The 16,151-nt window shown below is 44.3% G+C and overlaps 1 protein-coding gene and 1 long non-coding RNA gene across 3 annotated transcripts; one reads left to right on the forward strand and one right to left on the reverse strand.

The window, feature by feature from the left end:
* Nucleotides 1-2,696: 2,696 nt before the first annotated feature.
* Nucleotides 2,697-13,325, reverse strand: kbtbd2 (kelch repeat and BTB (POZ) domain containing 2). Of its 2 annotated transcripts, none has more exons than XM_071512988.1 (4): nt 13,257-13,325; nt 10,280-10,906; nt 6,226-6,391; nt 2,697-5,615 (listed from the first exon to the last, which is right to left on the reverse strand). In XM_071512988.1, exons 2-4 carry the CDS (start codon nt 10,450-10,452, stop codon nt 4,056-4,058), a joined length of 1,899 nt encoding a protein of 632 aa, XP_071369089.1. In that variant the 5' UTR covers nt 10,453-10,906; nt 13,257-13,325; the 3' UTR covers nt 2,697-4,055. The 2 variants fall into 2 exon arrangements, with proteins under 2 accessions (XP_071369089.1, XP_071369092.1); XM_071512991.1 differs by lacking the exon at nt 13,257-13,325 and adding an exon at nt 12,704-12,823.
* A 48-nt stretch (nt 13,326-13,373) lies between these two features.
* Nucleotides 13,374-14,803, forward strand: LOC139638942 (uncharacterized). The gene is made up of 4 exons (XR_011694837.1): nt 13,374-13,419; nt 13,721-13,831; nt 14,195-14,384; nt 14,502-14,803. It is a non-coding gene; the product is annotated as an uncharacterized lncRNA (long non-coding RNA).
* Nucleotides 14,804-16,151: the final 1,348 nt, after the last annotated feature.

Here is a 16,151-nt window from a genome sequence, read left to right on the forward strand (position 1 = left end):
CATGGGATTGATCGTCAAGTTGCCTGACAGCATGAGAGCTTGAGAAGATTTTTTAGCGGTTCAGTTACTCAGTTTGGTCAGGCTCATGTTCACACTATACACGGCGGTAACACTGTAATTGTCACGGTAACAGCATCGATGTCTTAAGTGGCGTGTAGTTACGTAGGAAAACAGCTTGAGTGGCTTTTGGTTTTATCACGTTTCTGGTAAAGCGGACAAATGCAGAACACTACTACGATGTAATTATCAAATCTGAATGTTGTTACTGAAATAATTGCGATGTTGTTGCAGAGATCTTCTTTCCCCAATGCCTGATTTTGTGCCCTGATCGGAGAAAACCTCCCTACTGTAGCTGAGAATTCATTAATTATTATGAAGGAATCACCCAGTTGTGTGTTTGACTAATTTTGGATCCCTGAATCACAGGCCTTTTTGTATTTAGCTGTCAGTATGCATATATATATATACAGTATATATATATTTGGGAGAGCTATATTTGATTACAAAGTAGTAAGGCTGAAGATAGTTTAAGGTTCGGATAACTTATTTATTTGTTGTGTATAGGCTGGCTCGTACATAATCTCTGTAATATCCATGTTTTGTCATGACTACACTGGAACAAGTCCCAGCCTGTGGACCACTCTGTGTTTGCACATAGCAACCATTATTCTATTTATGTGTACTTGCTTATCTGGTATTATTGTAATTTTGAGGTGCTTACAGGAACTTTTTTTCACCCCCATACTACAAATACTGTCTGTATTCGACGACATTGTCCGACACTGTTGGATTTGTTTCTAAAAGTGGTTTAGTAAGCATGCTGTCAAGTCCAGTTTTACAGCTGTAATGAGTATCACCTTTTTGTCAGTCTTTAAATCTATTTTGTACGTTCGCTCTTTGGTTTGTTTTATTTTTTTTCATGCTTTTAAACCCGCTGTGGCCAGTTAGGTAGCTCATTTTTGAATTTGCTTTTTCATTTCTGAAAATGGCTGAAGTATGAGAAGATATTGGCCGTTCAAGCTGTTTTTTTTTTGTTTTCTTTTTTATCCTCTGACAATATATTTTCATTTTGTATTTAAAAGATATATGAATGTATGGTGAATCCAGATTCACAAAATATTTTCTTGACAGATGCTTTTAATGTATTTGAGAAGAAAGTGATATTATACTATATTGCTGCATTAAAAAAATTAAAATATACTGCAGACTTTGGGGTTTTTATTAGACTAAGATGGGAAAGATCCGTTTTCTTCGTCCCTGTGAGCTTGTGTTTGGAAGAAATGCATCACGGTTTGTGTCTGTGTGAATGTAGGTCAGCCAAACAAAGAGGTTGGGTGGGGAGTGGGTGGGTGGGTGGGGGGGGGGAGCACATGGCTGGACAAAAACACACCCATGTGCCGCCCGTCCAACAACAATTCAGCAGCATCACAGGGACACATGAACCCAGAGACCTCAGGGACGACTTTTAGATTATCAGCTCTAATGTCCCGGGACGGACGAGGGGGGTTTGTTTGGCTCCAGCCGTTCACACCCGGTGTTACTGACTGGCTGGCTGGCAGTAGAGATGGACAGGTGCTACCAGCAGGGCGGGAAGCTAGTTTTTCATCAACAGGCTGAAATTCAGGTTTCCTTCACATATTCATTTAACACTTTTTCAGTTTCTTGTCTCCATTTGAAGACTTTGGTCAGTGTTCAATGTAATATAGATATAGATACAGATACTTATACAGTGATATGTGGCCTAGTTGACAGACATACAGTATTACCCAACTAATTGTGGTTGGGTAATATGTCTGTCAACTAGGCCATATTTATAAGTCAAAATGATTCTTCACAACTATATGTGACATGACAGTGGGTCTGTAACTATATGAAATGTTATATATTAGGACTGAATAAAAATATTTTCCCAAACTTTTTCATACTTTCCAAGACCTGGAAATGATCAAGTTCATTTTCCATACATTAAGACTTTCCAGACCAGTGTGAGAAGCTTTTTCCAACCAGCTAGAATTAGAACTAGAATTGGACCACCAAATGATGGCTGGTTACTCACTAAAGTGGCTGGTAGACAAACTAACCAGCATTAGGCCGATGTTAATTTCCCACCTTCTCCATCAGTCAGCATGTTCAAGGAAGCACAAAAACTCAGCACCTCACACCAGACATGAATAGTGATCAAAGTGTGGCAAATATTCACAATTCATCAAGATGAACATTTGTAACTTTATAATCACTTTCTTCTCTTTCTAACTCTTCCCAAGTCTCCATTTCTATAACCGATTGTTAGCTAATTTAAAATCTATTATATTATTATTTTGACAGGAAAACAGTCAGCATCCAACAATATTTTCCTCCGACAGGGAAGTCTACACTGTTTTGGAGCCAGCCACAACTTCTTGTGACATCAAGTATACAAAAAAAAAAAAAAAAACCCTTTAACTTCCCAAATAAAAATCATGACTTTTTCAAAACTTCTCTTTTCATTTTTCATAACTTGAGACTGCGGGAACTCTGTATGTCATAAGATTTACAAGCAATCCAACATTTTCACCAATAAAAAACGAAACAGGAGTCAATTTTCAGGAACGTTTTTGGTATGTTTTTTAATAAATTAACGTTCATTCAAAATACAGTGCCAAAGGAATATGATGCAGCCAAACATGCTAGTAAGGTTTGTCATGAAGCACCTGTGCTCATGTTTTTAAGGTAGGAGGAAGACCCCTTCCCTCCCCGACCCACCCTCTCCACTACTGCTAGTGGTTGCTGGGACGATTTCCATAGCAACAGCCCTGGGCCAGCCCTCTCCTCTCAGACCCAGTCAGCAGCAAGATTCCTCAATATTCACTCACAAGAAAATTAAATCTGATAGGAAAATGGATATCTACCCACAATCACACTACAGTAATGTCTGATATTAAATAAAAAAAGACACTAATACAAAATAGACCTGGTTATTTTCCCCACACTAAAACAGTTTGTCTTTTAAACATATGAAAAATATATATTTTTATATTTATATATATTTCAGCAGCTTGGAAATAAAAAAAATGCATGAGCCCAAAACCTATGGTTGTACTGAGAGTGGAGTTGAGTTGTGTGTTGCAGAGACCCGCGTGGAAAGAAGAGAAAGAAACATACAACCAAAGAAGAGCTGGCAAAAAAAAAAGAAAAAACAAACAAACTGTATCATGATGGTGTGAAGATGGATAGAGTGAGCGCTGTAAACTGCCAGCTGTGTGGAAGACCTGTGTGCAAAGAGACTAACAGACAGGCTATGGAGGCGCTAGTGGAGTAGTGGAGTCGGGGCGGAGGTGCCGGGACAGAGAGGTGAGGGGGGAGAGGTGGCTGGGTGACCGGACCTGCAGTCACCTCTTTAAACCTCTCCGCCTCTCCCCTGCTTCCCTGTTTAAAACCCCTCCCACCTCCCCCCACCCACCTCCCCAAACTCACCGCCCCCGGTTCCTCTCGTCTACAGGGCCGGTAATAAAAATACAGAGATGGATCTACTTCCTAACAGTGGTGAGAGAAAAAAAGAGGAGAGGGGAGGGGGGGAGAGAGGGAAGCCAGGATCAGAGAGGGGGGGGAGGGGGGCGAGGGGATTTTGGTACAGTTGCCATTGTCATTCCAAGGAGGTTTACCAGTAAGTGCATCATCATCCTCATCATCATCATCATCACAAAATCAGTTGACGTTTAGATTATCACATTGTAGAAACAGTATGACAGACTTGTAATAATATCTAACAGATGTCACAACTGACAAAATAAGAAAAACAAAACAAAAAGAACAACCAAAAACAGAATTTTTCAGATTACTAGTATTTTTGAGGGGCATGTTTTCCTCCAAGCTCGTCTGGGCTGCACAGTTCATCAGCAACAGCTGGAACCTTGAACGCAAGCCTCGAAAGTCCTTATAGTCGCTCCAGAACACAGATACGCCAAACCCTTTTAGTTCTCTGAGTTACTGATCTGCCCCCCTTCATGTCCATCCCTCTACGTTACAGATCCATAGTTCAGTCAGCGAGGCGGGGGAGGGAGGGGGGAGGTTAAGAGCTATACGTGAGGGAGGGACACCAGCTCCCCGTCAACCTCGAACTCCTCGGCCCCGTCGGGGGAGAAGAGGTAGGTCGGGGGTTTCCAGGGGGATTCCTCCAGGCAGGAGGGGTAGAGCTTCCCCACCGCACAGCGGAAGTCCTTGCCCAGGTCCCACAGCACCCGCTCGGAGACGGGCTGCCGCAGGTACCAGCGGTCCAGCTCCACGTCGTACTGATAGATGGCGTACTTGGCCCGCTCGTTCATGTGGGTTTCTCGCATGAAAATACACAGAGAGTTGAGCAGCACCACCGCCCGCACGCATGGGTCCGAGTACCGCTTGGCGGGGATGTTGGCGGCCAGGCGCCACTCGTTCTTGTTGACGTCGTAGATCTCCACGGTGACAGAGGAGCCGTCGATGGTGCTGGTGGGCAGGCGGATGCCGGAGTTGCTGACCACGTGGAGGCCGCCGATGTAGAAAATGAGGTCCCCGAAGGCGGCGGCGGAGGCAAAGCAGCGGCTGGTCTTACGCATGGCCATCTCCACCCAGGTGTCCGCGCGGGGGAAGTAGCAGTACATCAGGTCGTGCGTCATCACGTAGATGCAGTCGTGCGCCGCCACAGAGGTGCTCCAGTTCCAGGCGAAGGGCAGGGGGCTCATCATGCTCCACTCGTCCTTCTCGCAGTCGTAGCGCTCCACTGTGCGCTTGTTCAGCTCCCCGCCTACGTTATCTCCCCCGATTGCATAGATGTAGCCCTCGCAATACACCAAGGAGGGCTTGATGCGGGCGCACAGCATGGGGGTCTTGGGCACCCAGGCGTTCTGCTGGGCGTCGAACCAGAAGAAGCTGTCGACCGAGCGGAACACCGCCTGTAACTTGCCGCTCTTGCCGTGGTTGGTGATGGAATTCTTCAGCGGGATCTGTCCGCCGGCGATGAACACGTCGTTGTCGGGGGTGACGAGGGTGCCCACCTTCTGCAGGTCTCCTGGGGGATTGCTCAGCTTGTATACTTTTTCCGCCTGCGGGCTGTAGCACACTACTGTATGTGCGTAACCTGACATCACATGGCCCCCGTCGCCCTGCGTTTCTGACGTGGCCTCCATGAAGATCAGCATCTCCTCCTTGGTCATGCCTAACCGGGGCTTGAAGAACTTGGGCATGGACTTGTAGAGGCCCTGCACCACCACCGACTTGTCGTTGGGCGGCAGGCCCTGGAACCAGGCGCGCTGCGTCACCTCGGACAGCGCGTCGATGCGGATCTGGCTGAGAACGGAGGACAGGTGCTGTGAGCGCGCCTCCATGTTGTACTCCAACCACAACATGGCCGCCTCGCGCACAGTCTCCTCCTTCTCCACGTTGAGGTTGTCGCTGCTCAGGACGTCTATCAACAGCTCGTGGGACAGCTGGAGGAAGGCCTCCTGTCGGTAGACCATGGGGAACTTGTGCTCCACCATGCGCTTGGCGCTCTGCTTCAGCTCGCTACAGCTGAACAGGTCGCCGATGCTCAGCATGCGGACACAGTTCTCAGCGTTTATCTTCTTCACCAGGTAGTCCCTGCACTGCAGCAAGACGTCCTCCACCTGAATGGGACAGAGGGAGACCGCAGCCATAAGTCTCATTAACATTTCTATCTTTCTATCAAGGGATATAGCCTTAAAACAAAAAGTGTCTCAGCACTGCAACAGCACTAAGCATGCAGACATTCATTCTCATTTGACATTGGTGTAAATACGTGCTGGTAAATCACAGACCTGAATAAGGCAGGAAGCCAACTTTTGCATCCGCTGGCCACAGTGGCTGGTGGATTACAAAGTTCACCTGCCATTTTTACCACTTTACCAGTAAAATATGAATTTTAGAGTGTAAAGAACCACTGAATGCTGGCTTATTACTTACCAAAGTGGCTGATAGATTAGACAAACTTACCAGCCACAATCCAAGTTTACCTACTCCACTCTGAGCTGGAGTGGGCAATAATAATTTATTTGCAAAGCACTTTTCAAAACAGAGTAACAAAGTGCTATGAGGAAACTAACAATTGAAACAATACTCAAGATACTGTAGTTCACACATTTTAAATGGCAACAGTAAAACCTGCTTACAAATTAGATTTATAGACAACAAGAGGACTTTGACAAAACAAATTTTTAACTGTAAATGAGCGAAGTGAAGCGGGACGTCTGCACTCACCTGTAGGAAGCAGGCGGTTTCGTAGAGCGGCTCCACGGTGCTGTCGTTGATGGCCAGGTTGCCGGTGTAGGCGTAGGTGATGATGATCTGCAGCGTGGCCGGGTCCACGTTCCTCAGGTGGACGTGGGTCTGTTTGCTCTCACTGAGGCCGCTCATAAACATGGCCCTGCAGGGGGGGAGACGACAGCCACAGAGGATCATCAGTCAACAGTCATTATTGAGCTGAGGGGGTGAACTAACCAAAAGGAGAGATCTTAGACTGCTCAAGATTGACTGATGCATCCATCAAGCTAACATAAATGTTGCTCTCATCAACTCTTCTGACAGTTCCTTGGCTGTGAATGTACTTGCGGTGTGTGTATTTCAAGACTATTGTCACACAGTACGTCTTGTCGGGGTCCTGTTGCATTTTGTCCTGTGTCTCAATCTTGTACTGTGCAATTATATTGTAATATGTGAGCACCGATTAACCAGGTCAAATTCTTTGTGCACCTGTTCAACTTGGCAAACCCAAGAGATTCTGATTTTTATGAGAAACTGGATCCATGTATACTGGATAACTGCAACATCACTTCAGCCTGCATTATCATTCACACTTTAAAACACAGATTCATATAACAGCATCACCGGTGAGCAGCGCAGTACAGCAGTTACAGGCCACAGTAATGGAGCTGGTGGAGCTGGTGGCAGATGTAAAATATTGTTGGTTGCTCCTAATGACAAGGCTCCCTTATTTGTCCCTCAGAACATTCATAGCCTGTAGGCCTACATTACAACTGGAGCACTATTCAGTCAGCAGTTTTTTTTAACAAAACTAGTTGGGCAAGAAAATTCCAAGCAGTTTTGCTTCAATACAAAATGCCTAGATTTGGCATTGAAATATTCAATCTTATCTGCAAGTGTTTGGGATTTTTCGATGTTGAACGCAGGAAACCTTTTAGTCCACCAGCCACAGTGGGAGGTACACTTCCTAATTCAGTCACTTTCATTGTTTTACCAGCCATCAAGGTTTTTAAAATACAAAACCTCTAAATGATGGCTGGCTACCTGCCAAAGTTGCTGGCAAAACAACAACCTTACCAACCACAGCCAGAACATACCTGCAGGTGGCTGATGGCTGGAGTTAACTTCTCACTTTGGCCATGTCCCTTGAAAGCAATGTCCAATGTAAATTGGCTTGTACCAGCCTGGGTGAAGCTGCTGATGGCCAATATTCAATGTCTTTAAATTTGACCCATTTCAATGCCAAGAAATTACATGTAGAAAGAAATGTATTCTTAGCAGGGTGGAAAAGGCCTTGAAACAGCATTCAGACCTTGAAATAAAACCATTTTGAAAAACAACTGGTTGTTTTTGGGGTTCCCAAAAACAACCAGTGTAGTAGTGATCGATTATACAATAAATATGTAATCAAACTGTATTATATCTATCATATCAGAGGTGGATGACACTGACTGATTTAATTCAATGATTCAATATAAAGGCAAATATTGGCGGATTACATTGGCAAACAGACATATTGGTCTAATCCATTTCAATCCCGGTCCCAGAGCCCTGCTGGTTTTCAGTACAGCCATCTAATCAGCAACAATTCTACAACTGGGATGCAAGGTGAATGCAATTAACTACCTAGTAGGATAGAAGACCATAATGGTGATTGGCGAATGGTGAATTAATCGACTGACAGAAAATTAATAAATTATAATTTTGATTATGGATTCGTTTAGTCATTCATCAAGTAAAAATACCAAACATTTGCTGGTTACAGCTTAATAGAAATGCTAAGATTTGCTTGCTCTTCTCCATTTCATATCATTATAAAATGAATACTTTGTTTTTTTGGCTGTGTACAGACAAGTAGGCAATTTTAAGAATCACTTTGGGCTCTAGTAACATTTTTCATTATTTTTGACATTTTATAGACTAAATGATTCATTGAAAAAATAATCAATAATGAAAATAATTGTTAGTTGCAGCCCTGGAACACCAACAGTACTCTTGGTCCTGAGAAACAGGGTTGAAAACCGCTGGTCTAACCCTAGCAGACATGTGATGGTTGCCTGTGCTATTGACTTGATTCCTGACAGTAGCTGTACAATGATCAGCCTGCCTTCCTACCAACCCATTTCCCTGATGCAGAGTGACAAAAAAGTGAGTCCTATGACTAATTCAATCAGCATCTGGCTAGTGGGCTAACTGTGCATAACTTAACTCCAGCTGGGCTACTTCTGATGTCCAGTGACCACAGGCTGGCTGCATCCTCAGTAGCTGAACTCCTCCACACTGTTCTGACACCCACGTAGCCTCGCTGCCTACACCACCACATTCCCATTCATCAGCTCTCTGACTCATAGTCCTCTCTAACCTCTTCTTTCACTCCATCAGGTTCTCACATAATATGAATCTTAAGATCTGTTACCAGGTTAAACTGGTAATCTGCATTTGAAGATGAAGTTTGAGTTTCTGTAGGTGGCGCTCTTTTCTTTGTCTGTTCAGCCATGGTGGCTATCGCTGCACATGCTCACTACTGAGTTCCTCTTCTATTTATTCCAGACAAACTGCTGTTGCTGCTGCTGGAAATGTACATTGCATCACTGTGTGCCAGAGGATTTTTCCCAGGAAAGAGCTACCAGACACCGGGTGTTAAGAACAGCAAATGTAAAAGCTGTCATGAACTGGGTATAGGTTGAATCACCATTGTGTTATATAAATCAGCAATAAAGAGTAGAAAGCATACATTTATTCATATGAAAATGTCACTCTTAATCTCTCATGCTGCTTCATCCTTTAACAATAATCTGTCTGCAACACAACTCTGTCCTGTATGTATGCATGTATAGGGGAGTTGTTGGGTCTGTGTACTGCTCACAGCAGGGGCTAGACCTGTCAGGGCCTTATTACGCAACCCTGCAGGCATAAACCCGGTGTCTCCCTACCTCCCTCTTTTTCTCCCTTTCTTCCCCTTTCGCTCCCTCTCTCACCAAGAACTACGTGACAAGACTTTCCCCTGCTAACACAAGCCTTCTCCAGAGTCCCACAGCTCTCCTTTCCCCGAAGCAAGCCGTGCGAGAAAGAGAGGAGGCGGAAAGACAGAGTGGAAGGAGGGGGAAGAGACACAGAGAGAGTGGAGGGTGAGAGGAAGTATGAGTAACAGTTAGAGGAAGAGACGGGACACCTCTGAACCCTGGAGGGGAAATGCTTTGCATGTTCTCACCGGATAACGAGTGCGTGGGAAACAGTGGGGAAGATCGGGAAGAGGTGGGTGTGAGAGAGGCATTAAGTTGTCGGGACCTTTTCTTGGAATGCATGCGTGAGTCGGGGGAGAGGGAGAGAGAGAGAGAGAGAGAGGTAGAGCGAGTGTTCAAAGGCTGCATGAGCTCCTGTCATGTACAGATGGACTCTTCCCAGAGCTGGGGCTGCTGCTCTGTCACATTCACTGCAGTGCACACACTTCATTATGCAATGTTGTGCGTACAAATGAGGCCTCCCCAGGGCCTTGAGGGATACTTCTCTAGGACTACAGGTTAGAGATTGCTTCATTTGTTCCGTGTAGGAACGTCAGAGGCAGAATAACTGGTGCAGAGGGGGACTGGAGACCCGGCTTTCAAGGAAACACCATCCCTTTATTTTCCTCCCTGCATCTATGTAGTAGGTAACACTTCCTAAGACATGGTGCATTATTCATTGTAATTGTAGGAGGTAACTACTTACAATCATAACAACCGTGCTACATAATGACAGCGGGCCTAGGCCTAATCACAATCAGACTGGGGTGAATAATTACTGTCTTTAAAACACAAAACCCCCTAGCCAACAGTATATGGTGCATTATTCATTGTAACTGTAGAAGGCAACCTTTACAAAACAACTACGCTACATAAGAAAGCTGTGAGGAATGATGACAATCAGCCTGGCGTCACTTATGTCTGTCTTTAAACACAGAAATCCTTAATCCAGACTGCTAACATACAACATGAACTACAATAACAGCAACAAGTTATTCCATACCCGTCGCTGCCGTAGCACTGGACTGGCAACGGTCCGGCGCACTCACCTGAAATAGGAGCTACATGTGGCCAGGACCATCTTGTGACATGGGAACTCCGTGTCCTCCACCAGCAGCACAACGTCAGTCAGTAATTTCTGTTCATAAAAGAACTTGAGCTGCTCCAGCAGGGAGACAGCGTAGTCCGTGTTGACCGGCCTGCGCTCACCGAGATCCGACATGGTTGCATCCCATGAATCGCGCCCCAGTTTTGAAAGTCACGCGGCCGGCAGAACCGGACTCAAAACAACCAGGGAAAAAATGTATTTAAGAAAACAAAAATTAAAGGGGATAAACAGGGGAAATAGCACCTCAACACCTCCACTGGCCCAAGTGGAGGTGTTCTCTCCGGTGCTGAAAGCTTTCTGATGCTCCTTCTGCTGAAGATGAATGCGGATGCCAGGCAAGGAGTTTCACTTCCCTTTTCCCTTCCCTTCCCAGAAAGGTTTTAGTGCTGCGCTAGTAAGCGTTGTAGTCAGGAGTCTAGAGTGAGCGGTCCGTGATGAGGTTTGGGCTGCGTTTTCCCTTGTGGCTCTATGTTGACCCGTTGTCCGATGTCGTGCAGTGAGGCACAGGAGACCGGAGGTAGAGGGAGAGCCACGCCGACTGTTGCGACACTGCTACATCAGTGCTTGTCTGAAAAACACAGGACGGAAACAACAAAAAAGAGAATTGATCAGACCAGCATGCATGGAAAGTACCAGGGCACAAACAATAACTCGCTCAGGGGGGCGGCAACATGGGGCAGAGAAAGCAAAACAAGTCACAGCCACTACCATTTTTAGCATGTGATAGTTGTGAGAGAGCCTGACAATCTCTACATACATTAATTTTTCTGCCACTAGCTGACATCTTTCACCTTTTTAATTTCCCATAAGCGGCATGTACTAAACATAATCTACTGCATTGTATTATATCTAAAATTCAGCTTGAGAAGCAGGCTACAAAATGAGCTGTCTCCATCCCTCTAATTCCCCTTCTCTTTGGGCACGTCAGATCAGCAAACATCCTGAATCCCTTCTGCATGAGAAAAGTGCGCTGTCAACAATCTGGTCTCCCCTGGCAGGTCACCTGCCCCCATCTCCTCCTCCCCCCGCCCTCCCTCCATCCCTTGCTCGCTCCATCACCCGCTCCCAAAGACTGCACTGACAGCCAGACAGTTTGCTACGTGAGAGTCTGTGGGGAAGGGGGTGGCTGCCTGTGGGCACTGGGCACACACAATAAGATACACCGACTCGCTTTAAAAGAGCCCTACAGTAGAATTTGTCAGCTGTTAATGGGCACAGAGCAAATGATAAAAGTGTACCATTTCATTCAAGCAGACAAAAAAAGAACATGCTTATGGCTGTACGGCTTCAGCTCCTCCACTCACATCCTAAATGACTTCAGGCTTTTTGGCAGGCTGCCATGATACAGAGCTATTAAGGCACTTTTACTATCAATACATTCATTGGCTTCAAGCGGCGCAGCTTACAGTTACACCAGTAAGGATACTATATTCGTCTCTACAATGTCAGCGCATTTCGACAACAGCAGGGGGAAATTCAAGGCAAATGAAAATGATCTATCTGATATCAAGTGCATTATTGACCTCACGAGTCTAAAACATGTCAACAGAAAATCTAGTAACTGGGCTAATTCGGGGCTTTTTTACAACCATCTGCAGACAACACTGAATCAGATGTTGGATGCTTACCGACGACCACGCCGCACGAAACAATCTCTAATCTCGTCGCATTCCTATGTCTTTTCGCCTTTACACTACATTAACGCATCAAGTGACAACTGTCAAAATCAGAATAACTTCTCTTGACTAATGTCTAATGTTAGTCTGCGTAGCTTTTTAGCATGCTGAGGGAGCTAACATTAGCTCTACCGGATCTGACAAATTATCATAACGAGATAAGGAGCCATTTGCTGAATGAAAACGTTAACTTTAACAAACGCTTAATTCGCTGTCAACATCAATACTAAAACCTCAACATTTTACTTGGTTCCTACCAAGCGGGGATGCAATGCAGTTTACTAACTATTCGTGCAAGCTATAGATAACGAGCTAGCACCATTAGTCATTACATGACACATCCTTACACCTAGGCCATCAACAGACATCAACTGCAAACACACTCACTACCTAGCTGGCCAGCTATTTTAGCAAGCTAGCTTACATTACCACTAACCTGGGTAAATTGCAAACTAACAGGTAACGTTACACCAGTAACTGCAATTAATTGTGAATGTAAGCTGACGTAAGGCAAGTGTACACCATTAACGCATTTCGGACTTAACGTAGATTTATAGCTGCTAGCTAGCTAGCTAAGCAGGTTAACTACTCCACTTTCCACCACTTCCCAAAACAAACCCTCTCCAAAACATGGCAAAGCAGGCAGACAGGCCTACTGCTAAACACACAGTTTGCTGAGGTTAGCTAACCTGACTAGCTTCTCAACTCCGCTATCCCTTTGCTTTTGTTTTAATTTACACGTTCAACGAGGTGGTCATCGTCGTTTCGAATAACCAACTGACCAAAATAGCTAGTTAGCTAGCTAACAATCTAACGTTAGATAGTTCGCTAGCGATAGTTGCCTGGTAGCCAACCGCGGTAACAGTTAACGTTAGCTTACCTGCGCTCCCCAGTTCCGGGGTAGCATAACTGTTAGCTAACGAGGTAGCAAGTTTGCTAACACACACTAGCTAGCTGCTAACAAGTCAAACGTTTGGTATCATCACGTGCAAATGTAGACTATTTTCAGAAATGTTATGAAAAACACATAACTATGTAGTAACAATAATAGTCATAATTACAGTGCGGACATGCTGCTAGAAGATACAAGAAACCCCGCTAGCTTGCTTAGCACTAGCTAGTTACAGACGTTAGCTGGCTAACTGCTAAACGAGACAGTGTCTCAAACGGCTAAAATGCTGTCTAATCATGCAGCCTTCGGAGGCAGGGAGGCATCAAGTCATGTTTCAATCGAATATTTACAAAAAATGCTGCCTGCTGAGGTGCCTCCAACTGGGCAGGTTTTGAAGGCAGCATAGACGTATCCTTCGTTGATCAAGATATCCCACAATCCCGTGCGTCCGCTCCACTGCGCCGACAGAAAAAAAACAAATGGCGAGCAACAGCCCGGAGTTCGTGTACAAATGTAACGCTAAGTTATTGTTATTTTTTTTAACCTCAGATTTTTTTTCTACCGAGAAATAGACAGTTTAGTCACTGAATATCCATTCTCTTTTGATGTATAATGCTTATTTAAGAAATGTGTTCCGACTTTCGGATTCACTGAAAACAGACTTTTTGAGGTTAACCTGTCCGTTATGTTAGCTTACTAAGCAGACCATTGAATATAGCCTAAATATAGCGTAAGTTATATCCTAAAATGTTATTTATGTAAAACGCACAGATTGATCGTTGGTTAACCATTATTGAACTTCACCATTTCAAAGGGTCGACGGAGGATGCCACTGGCTTTATTAAGGTCCGGCAGATGCAGGTCCAGACTATAGACTGGTCCAGACTTCACGGGGCAAAAAATACAGCGCCCTGAATGGATGGAAGTAAGTTGAGCTGACAAAAGCACTTTTTGTTGTTTAGTAGTGAAAACATTCCCATCCCTAAATTCTACCAGTTGGCTATTCAACAGAGAGTAATTATGTTGTAGAAGTAACCTGAATGTTAAACTATTACTGCTACAACTAGTATTACTAACTCCACTGTTACTACTAGGCTACTACTATTACTGCTACTCCTGTTGTTACTACCATTACAACTGCTATTACTCCTGTAATAAAAAAATAAATAAATACTTAAATAGTCATGGTCGCCCACGTGGTCCTGCAAGGCAGACAGCTGAGCAGCAATTTGGTCTCTCAGGTCACTGCCACTGACTGTCTCTCCATCTCCTCCTTCCTCTTCGCCAGGTAGGACATCCCCATTGCTTACACAGATGTTGTGCAGAATTGTAGAAGCCATGACAACATCAGGGACGAAGTGGTGTCCACCTCCAGGGCGTGGAGGAAGATGGCCCACCACCTGGTCTTCATCATGCCAAATGCTAGCTCAAAGACAGAGCGAGCTCTAGCATGATGGGCATTGAACTTGTCAAGCCAGGTAAGTATTTATTTAAAATGGATTATCGCAAGCAATCCTTTCACATACTTTACTCACATATGGAAAAATAATAAATCTACCTGTGTTGTGCTACTCCTCTGACTGGGTTTTTATAAGGTGTCACCAGGGAGACGGGCCTCTCCATGCATGGATACCCTCCATCACCCAGAGGGAAGGAACCCTGTGGTGGATACACTCCTCGCCGATACAAGGGACTGTGCCGGAGGACCCTGGAGTCGTGCACGGAGCCGGGGAATCCGACAGATCATCACTGCACTGGACTTGGCTCTGTGGTCACATACAGCCTGCAGCTGGATGGAAGGGAACAGCTTGCGGTTCCGATAAGACCGAGCGTCTGGCTCTCCAGCGGGTTTGATGCAGATGTGACATCCATCAATGGCACCCATCGACTTTTGTGTATACAGTTTAGTTACTGTGTATTGTTTATATTATTATTATTGTATAATTATTGTATATATAACTATTATATATAGTTGCATTAGTGTAATTGTGTTTTGTTATGTAGATATGTAGTTTTTTTATTGGTTATATATTTACGTTCAAATAAAGTACAAAAATCATTATAAAAATGGTTGATTATTTAATAGCAGAAACAGTACTTGAAATGTTTTTAGTAAAAGTAGAAATAGCCTATTAATTGCAGTATAACTCAAGTGAAAGTCCTACATTTGAAACTGTAAGCAGGCAAAAAAGTATTGCAGACTAAGCAATGAAAAGTAAACCTAGTAGTTGCCGATATGCCATTTGAATTGCATGTTAAATATTTAATTGTAGTTCTTGGGTATTACTTAAGTTAGTAAATGTTCTGTAATACTTTACACTATTGTGATTGTTATAGTATTAACGATAGCTATTTTATTAAATCTATATAAAATTCAAATTTATACTGAATACTATCACTAAAAAAATACAGTATATAAGCAGTTATTCCAAATGACCCACAGGTGGCAGTATAACCGCTGTAACTGACAGACAATTTGGTGACCCATCAGATTCTGTGACCTGCCCTGATACTCTTACCCTAACCCCAACCATCTCACTCATGCCTAAACCTAACCAACACTGCAGGTCACAGAATCTGATGGGTCACCAAATACGGTAGAAAACACCGGTATTTGGTGATGTCATGACGTCACGACGCATTGCTGCCTTGGAAGTCCGCCTAACGTCAGCCAGCTAGCTAGCTAAGCCACTTTTCAAGATAACCGTTTCAACCATCAAAATCCAAGGTCCCTTACAATAGTTGTTGGTGCCCTCCAGACACAGATTCTCCGTGATTTCCTTTCTTGTCGCCATAAAGTGCCAAGTAAGCTCCAAAAGCAGAACTTATACATTAAACAGTTGGCTAAACGGGCTGTACACAGAACAACCTTTGAGCAAGCGCCTTCAAGAGAAGAGGCCAAATGAGGTCACTGGGCATGCGCCCAACACGGCCTCTACTCTCTCTGTCGGCTCTGTCCTGCTGAAGAGGGAAATACTGACCTCTGCTGGACAATAATGATGTCACCAACCACGAAGACCAAGGAGGTTTCGTTTTCATTCAGCCAGCAGCAGAGGCAGCCACAATCACCCCGGAAGCCTAACATATGAATTACATCGATATGAAGATGAAGTCCTCTGTGTGTCTATTTAAAAAATAATGTATATACTTGTATTTATGTATTTCACGGTAGAAGACATCCTTCCAAGTTGTACAGTATAGTTTTGTGATTGAGTCTTTCTTTGTGTATTTTTGGCAGAACTATA

This window comes from Centroberyx affinis, unplaced genomic scaffold (genome assembly GCF_046629955.1).
Source record: "Centroberyx affinis isolate AG114_WGS23_722 - 3 ecotype Tasmania unplaced genomic scaffold, CSIRO-AGI_Caff_v1 ptg006693l_1, whole genome shotgun sequence".
NCBI classification, from domain to species: domain Eukaryota; kingdom Metazoa; phylum Chordata; class Actinopteri; order Beryciformes; family Berycidae; genus Centroberyx; species Centroberyx affinis.

What these genes read in the sequence shown, in the direction of transcription:
- kbtbd2 (XM_071512988.1), bottom strand. Translation starts at nt 10,452, where the DNA reads ATGTCGGATCTCGGTGAGCGCAGGCCGGTCAACACGGACTACGCTGTC. An exon ending in ACATGTAGCTCCTATTTCAG is followed by an intron (nt 6,392 to 10,279) that starts GTGAGTGCGCCG and finishes CCCCCCCTGCAG; the next exon opens with GGCCATGTTTATGAGCGGCC. An exon ending in AAACCGCCTGCTTCCTACAG is followed by an intron (nt 5,616 to 6,225) that starts GTGAGTGCAGAC and finishes TGTCCCATTCAG; the next exon opens with GTGGAGGACGTCTTGCTGCA.